We start from the raw sequence: 12,261 nt of genomic DNA, 5'->3' as shown, positions 1-12,261 counted from the left end.
ACAATTCAAATTTATTCTGTTTCTCATGAGTTGGCATCCATTTGTGCTGCCCAGATTCTTATCTCTTCTTCTTAAGTGTGCTGGTTTGTCTACAGAGTTAAAAGGGTCCTGGGTTTCTATTACACTGCTCAAGGTATGTCAAAGATCAAGTCTAAGACGCTACCTGACTAACCCAACTCCAGTCATGGAGATATCTATGCCTTTTACAAGCTACCTGGACCACATTCTCAATATCCTTATATATCAGAGGATGTGAGAAGCTAAGTCTCAAGCAGCAAAGCAAATTTCAAATCAAGTATCAGACCGTTTAACAGCTTGGAAATGTACAATTGAGGCTACAGGAATAATAGGAATATTGTCAACACTAGAAAAAACTATTGGTTTTAGAGTATATAAGTACTTTCAAATATTACACTACATTTAGATAAAATTTGAAATTTTCTATACTATACGCAAATCATATATTAGATAAAAACAAGCTTTGATTTACTGATTATGTACCGAAATAATTAAACAAAGAGCCAGAAAAATAGTTTATTACACCTCAGTTCAGTTCAGTCACTCAGTCGTATCCGGCTCTTTGAGAGCCCAAGGACTGCAGCATACCAGGCCTCCCCGTCCATCACCAACTCCCGGAGTTTAACCAAACTCATCTCTATTGAGTAGGTGACGCCATCCAGTCATCTCATCCTCTGTCGTCCACTTCTCCTCCTGCCTTCAGTCTTTCCCAACATCAGGGTCTTTTCAAATGACTCAGCTCTTCACATCAGGTGGCCAAAGATCTGGAATTTCAGCTTCAACAGCAATCCTTCCAATGACGACTAAGGACTGATCTCCTCTAGGATGGATTGGTTGGATCTCCTTGCAGTCCAAGGGACTCTCAAGAGTCTTCTCCAACACCACAGTTCAAAAACATCAATTCTTCAGTGCTCAGCTTTCCTTATAGTCCAACTCTCACATCCATACATGATTACTGGAAAAATGACCAATAGCCTTGACTAGATGGACTGTAGTTGGAAAAGTAATGTCTCTGCTTTTTAATATGCTCTCTAGGGTGGTCATAACTTTCCTTCCACGGAGTAAGTGTCTTTTAATTTCATGGCTGCAGTCACCATCTGCAGTGATTTTGGAGCCCCCAAAAATAAAGTCTTTCACTGTTTCCACAGTTTCCCCATGCATTTGCCATGAAGTGATGGGACTGGATGCCATGATCTTAGTCTTCTGAATGTTGAGCTTTAAGCCAACTTTTTCACTCTCCTCTTTCACCTTCATCAAGAGGCTCTTTAGTTCTTCTTCACTCTGCCATAAGGGGGGTGTTATCTGCATATCTGAGGTTATTGATGATTCTCCCGGCAACTTTGATTCCAGCTTGTGCTTCTTCCAGCCCAGCGTTTCTCACGATGTACTCTGCATATAAGTTAAATAAGCAGGGTGACAATATACAGCCTTGATGTGCTCCTTTTCCTGTTTGGAACCAGTCTGTTGTTCCATGTCCAGTTCTAACTGTTGCTTCCTGACCTGCATATAGGTTTCTCAAGAGGGAGGTCAGGTGGTCTGTTATTTCCATCTCTTTCAGAATTTTCCACAGTTTATTGTGGTCCACAGAGTCAAAGGCTTTGGCGCAGTCAATAAAGCAGAAATAGATGTTTTTCTAGAACTCTCTTCCTTTTTTGATGATCCAGCGGATGTTAACAATTTGATCTCTGTGTGCTCTGCCTTTTCTAAACCCAGTCTGAACATCTGAAGTTCATGGTTCCGTACTGCTGAAGCCTGGCTTGGAGAATTTTGAGCATTACTTTACTAGCGTGTGAGATGGGTGCAATTATTACAGACTAGACAGTGTTTGAGTTTTTTGTTTTCTTTTTTAATTCAGTTATTTGGGTGTTACTAATATATTCTGTAGAATTTTAAAGCAGAAGATGCCTTAAACATTATCTCATCCAAACGTCAAGGTTTTACTAATGAGCAAACTAAGGCTCAAAAGAAGTCACTAGATAACACATGTCAGGTCACAGGGGAATACCAATCTGTCTCCTAATTACCACAATTCTCCTTTCTCTATCTAATACAAAAAAAAAAAAAAAATACATATATACACACACACGTAAGAAAAACTGAAATTTCATGGTGTATCTAAGTCAAACTATTATGCTATACACCTTAAATTTATAGAGTGCGTGTGTGTATGCTCAGTCGCTTCAGTTATGTCCAACTCTGCAACCCTGTGGACCATAGCCCACCAAGCTCCTCTGTCCATGGGATTCTCCAGGCAAGAATCCTGGAGTAGATTGCTATGCCCTCCTCCAAGGAGGTCTTCCTGACCCAGGGATTGAACCCACATCTCCTGCACTGCAAGCAAATTCTCACTGAGCCACCAGAGAAGCCCCCATGTCAATTAAATCTCAATAAAACTGCAAGGGGGAAGAAAAGAACAATGCTTTTTCATAGAATTGTCAAAAATGGCCTTTAGGCTTAAAGAACCTTGACATTTCTTCACTGATATTTGTAAACCTGGGATATGGTACACTTTTTTTTTTGGACATTGAACAAGTTTCTTTTTATTTTTTTAATTAATTAATTTATTTAAATTGGAGGTTAATTACTTTACAATACTGTAGTGGTTTTTGCCCTACATTGACATGAATTAGCCATGGGTACACCCTTTCTTTTTTAGGAAACTTGGAAGACAGATTGAAAGAAGTGTGTTCGTGTGCCTAGGCATGAAAACAAACAGAACAAAGAATAACTTAAATACTGACATATATGCACACATACTCACCTACCCACACTCCAAAGAAGCTGTGCTTATATCTCAAACTAACATTCTGTATATGGTTGGGTAGGAGAAGAGACTTAGTAGCAAATCTATAATTATACTTATAGAGGTCACTTTTACAGGTCTATTTCAAGGAAAAAGAGAAATAAAACTATCAGATCATCACATTTTTAACTAAAGTATGTTAGAAGGTAGTGACAATAACTGTGTTTTAGGGCACAAACTCTGAGACAGTGTGACTATACAAGGATAATAATTGAGACAAAAAAATAAATTTTTTGAATTCAAATCTATTCTAGAAAATGCAGTTCATGTATATAATTAACTAAATAGATTTCTGTTAAAAGTACCTAGGATAACCACTTATACACAGAATGAGATTTCTTGGATCCAGGTTCTTTCTGAGTGCCTCAGTGTGAAGTTCTCCCTCCTTTGAACATCAATAGCATTCTATCTGTAAAGCACCATATCACTTTTCTTCTTATACAATGACTGACGTTCATCTTGCAGCTTCTATTAGGATGACTAAATAACAGCATGTACTTGCACACTCTCTCTCAGTTACTCTAACACACATTCAAAAAAAAAAACAGAAGGATCTAAGATTTGGTTTTGCCATATGTTCAATATGAAATATATAATGGAATTAATAAAAATCGAGCAATGGAATAGAAATGTGCTATCCAAACCAAAGGCAGCTAGAATCTCTACTTTTCCTTTTGGCAGTCACACCACATTTGCAATATAGCATTAAATTTGAGATAGCCACTAAAAACAGGAAGGATAAATGACTGCTTACGATTTCATGGTACCAATAAGAATGGGTAATTAAAATTTTCTCTGAGGTTAAGGGTCATAAAAATGTATATGAATTGCCATAATCAAAATTCTTATCTCAAAGCTCAGATCCTAAAATAAACTTTTTTCTCCTTCATATCAAAGTAGAAATGTAACTTCAAAGTGCTTTTTTCTATAATGATCATTGCTTTCTAATATGGAAATTAAGTAAACTATTTACTTCCATTTGCAAAATACTTCATCACAACATTTCTTATAATCTTATTTTTCATCCATTAAAATCTTGCTTGATTATCTGTAATATAAGGGCAAATAGTGGACACACTAAATAGTAGCAGATATCGTGCCTGTGAGGAAGAAAACAGTTACAGAAAAATAAACAAGAAATAAACACAGGAAAAGGAAGAGATATTGAATCAAATGCCAGTGGTACACATAAGTAATTTAGAAGTTCAGAGTAAGGTGTAAATAAAACTTCAAAGAAGCAGAACTTGAATTGTGCATTAAAAGAGGATCAGAATTTATTTAAGATAAATAACACAGGGAACAAACCTATATATGATATACTCAGCAATGAGAAGCTCATTCTGAATGAAACAGACACTTGATCTTGGGAAGTGGAACAAAATAAGTTTAGAAATGAGTTGAATTAATTTACAAAGAATTTTTGAATTAATTTATGAAGACGGACGGGTCTTGGTGGACAGTTCTGACAAAATGTGGTCCACTGTAGAAGGGAATGGCAAACCACTTAAGTGTTCTTCCCTTGAGAACCCCATGAAGAGTATGAAAATGCAAAAAGATAGGACACTAAAACATGAACTCCCCAGACTGGTAGGTGCCCAAGATGCTACTGGAGATCAATGGAGAAATAACTCCAGAAAGAATGAAGGGATGGAGCCAAAGCAAAAACAACACCCAGTTGTGTATGGGACTGGTGATACAAGCAAGGTCCGATGCTATAAAGAGCAATATTGCATAGGAACCTGGAAAGTTAGGTCCATGAATCAAGGCAAATTGCAAGTGGTCAAACAGGAGATGGCAAGAGTGAACGTCGACATTTTAGGAATCAGTGAACTAAAATGGACTGGAATGGGTGAATTTAACTCAGATGACCATCATATCTACTACTGTGGGCAAGAATCCCTTCAAAGAAATGGAGTAGCCATCAGAATCACCAATAGAGTCTGAAATGCAGTACTTGGATGCAATCTCCACAATGACAGAATGATCTCTGTTCATTTCCAAGGCAAACCATTCAATATCACGGTAATCCAAGTCTAAGCCCTGCCCAGTAATGTTGAAGAAGCTGAAGTTGAATGGTTCTATGAAGACCTACAAAATCTTTTAGAACTGACACCCAAAAAAGATGTCCTTTTCATTATAGGGGACTGGAATGCAAAAGTAGGAAGTCAAGAAACATCTGGAGTAACAGGGAAATTTGGCCTTGGAATACAGAATGAAGCAAGGCAAAGGCTAATAGAGTTTTGCCAAGAGAACGCACTGGTCATAGCAAGCACCCTGTTCTAAGAACACAAAAGAAGACTCTACACATGGACATCACCAGATGGTCAACACCAGAATATAATCAGACTGGTTATATTCTTTGCAGCCAAAGATGGAGAAGCTCTATACAGTCAGCAAAAACAAGACTGGGAGTTGACTGTGACTTAGATCATGAACCACTTATTGCCAAATTCAGACTTAAATTGAAGAAAGTAGGGAAAACCACTAGACCATTCAGGTATGACCAAAATTAAATCCCTTGCAATTATACAGTGGAAGTGAGAAACAGATTGAAAGGACATCGATCTAACAGACACAGTGCCTGATAAACTATGGACAGAGGTTCATGACATTATTCAGGAGACAGGGATCAAGACCATCCTGAAGAAAAAGAAATTAAAAAAAAAAAAAAAAGGCTGCATCAGGAGGCCTTACCAATAGCTGTGAAAATAAGAGAAGCGAAAAGCAAAGGAGAAAAGGAAAGATATACCAAGATACACCCATTTGAATGCAGAGTTCCAAAGAATAGGAAAGAGAGATAAGAAAGCCTTCCTCAGTGATCAGTGCAAAGAAATAGAGAAAACAATAAAATGGGAAAGACCAGAGATCTCTTCAAGAAAATGAGAGATACCAAGGGAACATTTCAGGCAAAGATGGGCTCAATAAAGGACAGATGGTATGGACCTAACACAAGCAGAAGATATCAAGAGAAGAGGTGGCAAGAATATACAGAAGAACTGTACAAAAAAGATCTTAATGACCCAGATAATCACAATGGTGTGATCACTCACCTAGAGCCAGACATCCTGGAAGTCAAGCGGGCCTTAGGAAGTATCACTATGAACAAAGCATGTGGAGGTGATGGAATTCCACTTAAGCTATTTCAAATCCTAGAAGATGATGCTGTGAAAGTGCTGCACTCAATATGCCAGCAAATCTGGAAAATGCAGCAGTGGCCACAGGACTGGAAAAGGTCAGTTTTCATTCCAATCCCAAAGAAAGGGAATGACAAAGAATGCTAAAGCTACCACACAATTGCACTCACCTCACATGATAGTAAAGAAACACTCAAAATTCTCCAAGCGAGACTTCAACAGTATGTGAAGTGTGAATTTCCAGATGTTCAAGCTGGGTTTAGAAAAGGCAGAGCACACAGAGATCAAATTGTTAACATCCGCTGGATCATCAAAAAAGGAAGAGAGTTCTAGAAAAACATCTATTTCTGCTTTATTGACTGCGCCAAAGCCTTTGACTCTGTGGACCACAATAAACTGTGGAAAATTCTGAAAGAGATGGAAATAACAGACCACCTGACCTCCCTCTTGAGAAACCTATATGCAGGTCAGGAAGCAACAGTTAGAACTGGACATGGAACAACAGACTGGTTCCAAACAGGAAAAGGAGTACATCGAGGCTGTATATTGTCACCCTGCTTATTTAACTTATATGCAGAGTACATCGTGAGAAACGCTGGGCTGGAAGAAGCACAAGCTGGAATCAAGGTTGCCGGGAGAATCATCAATAACCTCAGATATGCAGATAACACCCCCCTTATGGCAGAGTGAAGAAGAACTAAAGAGCCTCTTGATGAAGGTGAAAGAGGAGAGTGAAAAAGTTGGCTTAAAGCTCAACATTCAGAAGACTAAGATCATGGCATCCAGTCCCATCACTTCATGGCAAATGCATGGGGAAACTGTGGAAACAGTGAAAGACTTTATTTTTGGGGGCTCCAAAATCACTGCAGATGGTGACTGCAGCCATGAAATTAAAAGACATTTACTCCGTGGAAGGAAAGTTATGACCACCCTAGAGAGCATATTAAAAAGCAGAGACATTACTTTTCCAACTACAGTCCATCTAGTCAAGGCTATTGGTCATTTTTCCAGTAATCATGTATGGATGTGAGAGTTGGACTATAAAGAAAGCTGAGCACTGAAGAACTGATGTTTTTGAACTGTGGTGTTGGAGAAGACTCTTGAGAGTCCCTTGGACTGCAAGGAGATCCAACCAATCCATCCTAGAGGAGATCAGTCCTTAGTCGTCATTGGAAGGATTGCTGTTGAAGCTGAAACTCCAGATCTTTGGCCACCTGATGTGAAGAGCTGAGTTATTTGAAAAGACCCTGATGCTGGGAAAGACTGAAGGCAGGAGGATGCCGGGAGCCAACACACGAGACCCTACCCCTAAAAAGGCCATAGGGGAGAAAACCTGATGGGCAAGGCGAATCAGGTTTTCAGGGGTTTTCGGAAAAAGTCAGCTCACAAGACCCTACCCCTAAACAAGGCTGTAAGGGAGAAAACCTGACGGGCAAGGCAGATCAGGTTTTCAGGGGTTTCAAAAAGGCCAGCTCACGAGATCCCACCCCTGACAAGGTCACGAGGCGAAAGCCTGACAGGCAAGGCAGATCAGGTTTTCAGGGATTTCGAAAAGCTGCCCCCAGCTCTCACCTTAAAGATGATATCTGTCTTTCTGAGGCCTGCCTCAATGGACTCTGACACAGGCAGGAAGGCCTTCCCCAATCTCTTCCCAAATGAAAATCAATTTAGAACTTTAATCAATAAGTTTCCCAGGTGGTGGTATTTTATGAGATTATTCAGGGTGAAAGGAGGGTTTTAATTCAAACTCCTTTGCTGGTAGTTTGTTAGCCAAATGCATTTATGCCCTTGGTACTAATATGCATGATTGCTTATAATATCCTAATCATAAAATAGCATAAAGAACCTGATTATATAAAAGCCCTAATAGATATAGAGCCCTTTTAAGGGGTAAAGGAGTCCTATTAGAAAACATAAGAAAATTATTCTATAGGTGGTTATTGGGTTGTGATTTGCTTGCTGTGTTTTGCTTGCTGTATTTTTGCCTTTAATGTGCTAAAGTTGTATTATAAAAACCATTGTTAATATAGTTAAAGATCTAGAGAAGTAAGAACTTAGCCCTAGTGTGGTAACAATGAGATGGTTGTTAATTGTCAGTCAGGAGTGCTAGGCAAAAGCCGCCTCACCAAAGTCGCAGTCTGTATGGGGTAAACTTCTTAGATAATTGCAACTGACAACTTTTGCAGAAAGATTAATTTTTGTATTAAGAAGAATATAATTCTACTCTGTACTATTTCTCTATGGCCCTGTTACCTTTCAGTTAAGGTCACCATAAAAACAAAAAATAGGTTTACAATCACCTGACCTGCATGAAATGTTAATAGCCTCAAGGCCAGAAGATCATGTGCTAAAAATTACTATAGAATTGGAAAGCAAAAAAATCCTGCTCTTCCTAAAAATCAAAATGATGTAATGCTAACCCTGTGTAATCATGAGTAAGCATCTTGTACCTTAAAAACGTTCTGTGAAAGGGTATAAAACGGGTTGTCAAAAAGTAAAACACAGATTTGGCCCTATCAAGGCTGGTCTCACGTGTCTTCTCTCTCTCTCGCCGACGCCGTTCATCCTGAGGGTACCCCCTGGATCCTGCCGAGGCTGGACCCCGGCAGGAGGAGAAAGGGACGACAGAGGATGAGATGACTGGATGGCATCACCGACTCAATGGACATGAGTTTGGGTAAACTCCGGGAGTTGGTGATGGACAGGGAGGCCTGTCATGCTGTGGTCCATGGGGTCGCAAAGAGTTAGACACAACTGAGTGACTAAACTATACTGAACCGAACCAAACATAGAATCTTGAAAACCAAGCTAAGAAATCTAGCTAACATGATTAATTAAAGACCCCAGAACAGTGAGTTGCCATGAAAAAGGAAGCATTTAAGGAAAACTCATCTTGTAGCAGAACTTAGAATAGCTTTAAGGATAAATGAAATGGAAGCTGGGAAACCTATTAGGAAGTGAATAATAAATAAATCAGGTTCACACCTGTAGAAAAAGTACAAAAAGAATAGGTTTATTCATTATAGCAGGCAAAGCAGAAAGTCTGACAAAGAATACTTAAAGATTTTGTTTCTAAGTACTCCTGTCAAGGTTGTATATTGTCACCCTGCTTATTTAACTTATATGCAGAGTACAACATGAGAAACGCTGGGCTGGAAGAAGCGTTAAGTTGGAATCAAGATTGTCGGGAGAAACAGCAATAACCTCAGATATGCAGATGACACCATCCTTATGGCAGAAAGTGAAGAAGAACTAAGGAGCCTCTTGATAAAAGTGAAAGAGGAGAGTGAAAAGGTTGGCTTAAAGCTCAACATTCAGAAAACTAAGATTATGGCATCCAGTCCCATCACTTCATGGCAAATACATGGGGAAACAGTGAAAGCTTTTATTTTTGGGGGCTCCAAAATCACTGCAGATGGTGACTGCAGCTATGAAATTAAAAGACACTTACTCCGTGGAAGGAAAGTTATGACCAACCTAGACATCATATTAAAAAGCAAAGACACTACTTTGTCAACAAAGGTCCGTCTTGTGAAGGTTATGGTTTTTCCAGTAATCATGTATGGATGTGAGAGTTGGACTATAAAGAAAGCTGAGCACAGAAGAATTGATGCTTTTGAACTGTGGTGTTGGAGAAGACTCTTAAGAGTCCCTTGGACTGCAAGGAGATCCAACCAGTTCATCCTAAAGGAAATCAGTCCTGGATGTTCATTGGAAGGACTGATGTTGAAACTGATACTCCAATATTTTGGCCACCTGATGCGAAGAGCTGACTCATTAGAAAAGACCCTGATGCTGGGAAAGATTGAAGGCAGGAGAAGGGGATGACAGAGGATGAGATGGCTGGATGGCATCACTGACTCAATGGAGTTTGGTTAAACTCTGGGAGTTGGTGACGGACAGGGAAGCCTGGCGTGCTGCGTTTCATAGGGTCGCAAAGAGTCAGACACAACTGAGCAACTGAACTGAACTGAACAGACAAGAAGAAAAATATAGGGTTTTCAGTCAGCCAGATCTGGGTCAAATCTGTGCTATTAACTTTTTTTTGGCCGCACTGTACAGCATACAGGATTGTAGTAGCTGGATCAGGGATAAAACCTGTGCCCTTCACATTGGGAACAGAATCTTAACCACTGGACCACCTGGGAAGTCCCTGGGTTACATAACTTTAAAGAAGCTACTTAACTTCTCTGAGTCTTAAGTTTCCTTGGATATAAAAAGATTTACCTTGTTAGAATGTTGAGAGAGTAAATAAGAAAATACACAGAAAGCATCTATGTTCTTATACGTGGAACACAACAGCACTAAATAAATGTGATTTTTACCTCCCTCCCTTGGCTCCCTGCATTTTATGCCTTAACTATACTGAGAATTAAGCAGTACAGTAGGTCATCCGTCTACAAGTTGTCATGTTAGAGATGATAAAATTGAGTTAATGAGAAATTAAATGACATTCAATGGCCTACAACCAGCTACCTTCACTGTTGGCACCAGGGAATAGACATATAGACCATAAAACACATAAAAGATAGTTGAAAATCACAAACACAGACTCTTCTTTAAAGACATATCCTCTACTAACACAAATGAGGATCTGATTCATGAACTTAAAAACATTTAAATGTGACTGTTTCCTTAACAATATAAAAAGGGCAATCTGTTTTAAAAGAAAACAATTTTTCATGTACACACCAAATTTCAGTGTAGGCTGAATTTACAAATGGGGAACATTCCATTAGAGAAGGAAAATTAAAGGTATAAATTTCTTCTCTTAACATACATTGAATACACTGGAACTTCAGACACAGTCAGCAATAAATTTACTTACCTTCCATGAGCATGAAAATCTAGGCGTAAAAACTGGTCCTCATGTGAGACTGCTCTTTTGGCACGCTGGTGTTTTTGGTGTAATGAATCCACATCATATGATAATCCTTCATAATGTCTAATGTATTTATTTAAAGGATTTCCATACTGACCTACAAAAAATAAACAGTTTGAATTAATATCATTTCATGGTTTATTTCAGTTCTAAAATGATTCCACAATTATTCTGTATTAAACAACTGTTTCACCAATCTTAATACTTTATTTTCATAAACTTTTTTAATTTTTTGTTTTTGTTTGTGGTCATGTCACACAGCACATTTAGTTTCCTGACCAGGGATCAAACCCGTGCTTCCTGCAAGTGGAAGCAGAGTCTTAACCACTGGATCACCAGGGAAGTCCCTAAAAGCTTATTATAATGGGAATTTTAACCACACACACAAGTGTTGATGTTAGCCATAGGTTTGTCTAAGACGTCCTTAATCAAGCTGAGGAAGTTCTCTTTTATTTAATTTTGCTGATAAAAACTACCAGGAAGAGATGTTGATCTTTGTCTGCATCTATTAAGATGATTATAACAGATAATCAATAAAAACTTACTCTATAGCACTAGGAACTATACCTATGCGGGAAAAGAATTTGAAATATATATACATATATTTATGAATAAATGAATCACTTTGACATACACCTGAAACTAGCACAACACTGTAAATCAACTATATTGCAATAAAAATAAGTAAATAATTTTTTAAAAAGATGATTGTATGTTTTTTTCTTTTTAGTTTATTAATATGTAAAATCAAACTGACTTATTCTCATGGGTAGAAGAACTAAACAGACATTTCTCCAAAGACGTACAGATGGCCAACAGACACATGGAAAGGTGTTCAACATCACTAATTATTGGGGGTTCCCTGATGGCTCAGCAGGTAAAGAATCCGCCTGCCAATGCAGGGGACACAGCTTTGATCCCCGGTCTGGGAAGACTCCACATGCTGCAGAGCAACTAAGTCTGCGTAACACAACTACCGAGCCCATGTTCTAGGGCTCCCGAGCCACGGCTACCGAGTCCGCATGTCCTAGAGCCTGTGCTCCGTAACAAGTCATAGCGATGAGAAGCCCTGGTATCACAACAAAGGGTAGCCCCCTCTTTCCCACCACTAGAGAAAACCCACATGAGGCAAAGAATACCAAGTGAAACCAAAAGCAAATAATATATTAAAAAAATTTTAAGCTCTACAAGTAACAAATGCTAAAGAAGAAGGAACTCTCCTACACTGTCGGTAGGAATGTAAGCTGATGCAACAGATACAGAGAATAGTATGGAGATTCCTCAAAAAAGTAAAACTAGAATTTCCATATAATCCAGCAATCTTACTCCTGGGCATATATCTGTGCAAAACTATAAATCAGGACTATATATGCACACCTATATTCACAGCAGCACTATTCACCACAGTGAATACTGACATGGAA

At 38.8% G+C, this 12,261-nt stretch overlaps 1 protein-coding gene across 2 annotated transcripts in view; it reads right to left on the bottom strand.

Annotated features, from left to right (window-relative positions):
- Nucleotides 1-12,261, bottom strand: part of ADAM10 (ADAM metallopeptidase domain 10) — a 140,137-nt gene that overhangs the window by 90,925 nt on the left and 36,951 nt on the right. For both annotated transcript variants that reach the window (XM_020882515.2, XM_070469225.1), the window contains exon 2: nt 10,784-10,934. In XM_020882515.2, the coding sequence (XP_020738174.1) occupies nt 10,784-10,934 (151 nt within the window). The remainder of the gene's footprint in view (nt 1-10,783; nt 10,935-12,261) is intronic.

This window comes from Odocoileus virginianus, chromosome 6 (genome assembly GCF_023699985.2).
Source record: "Odocoileus virginianus isolate 20LAN1187 ecotype Illinois chromosome 6, Ovbor_1.2, whole genome shotgun sequence".
Classification (NCBI taxonomy): domain Eukaryota; kingdom Metazoa; phylum Chordata; class Mammalia; order Artiodactyla; family Cervidae; genus Odocoileus; species Odocoileus virginianus.
Note: the sequence above shows the minus strand (reverse complement) of the source record. Positions and strands in the feature narration are given on the sequence as shown.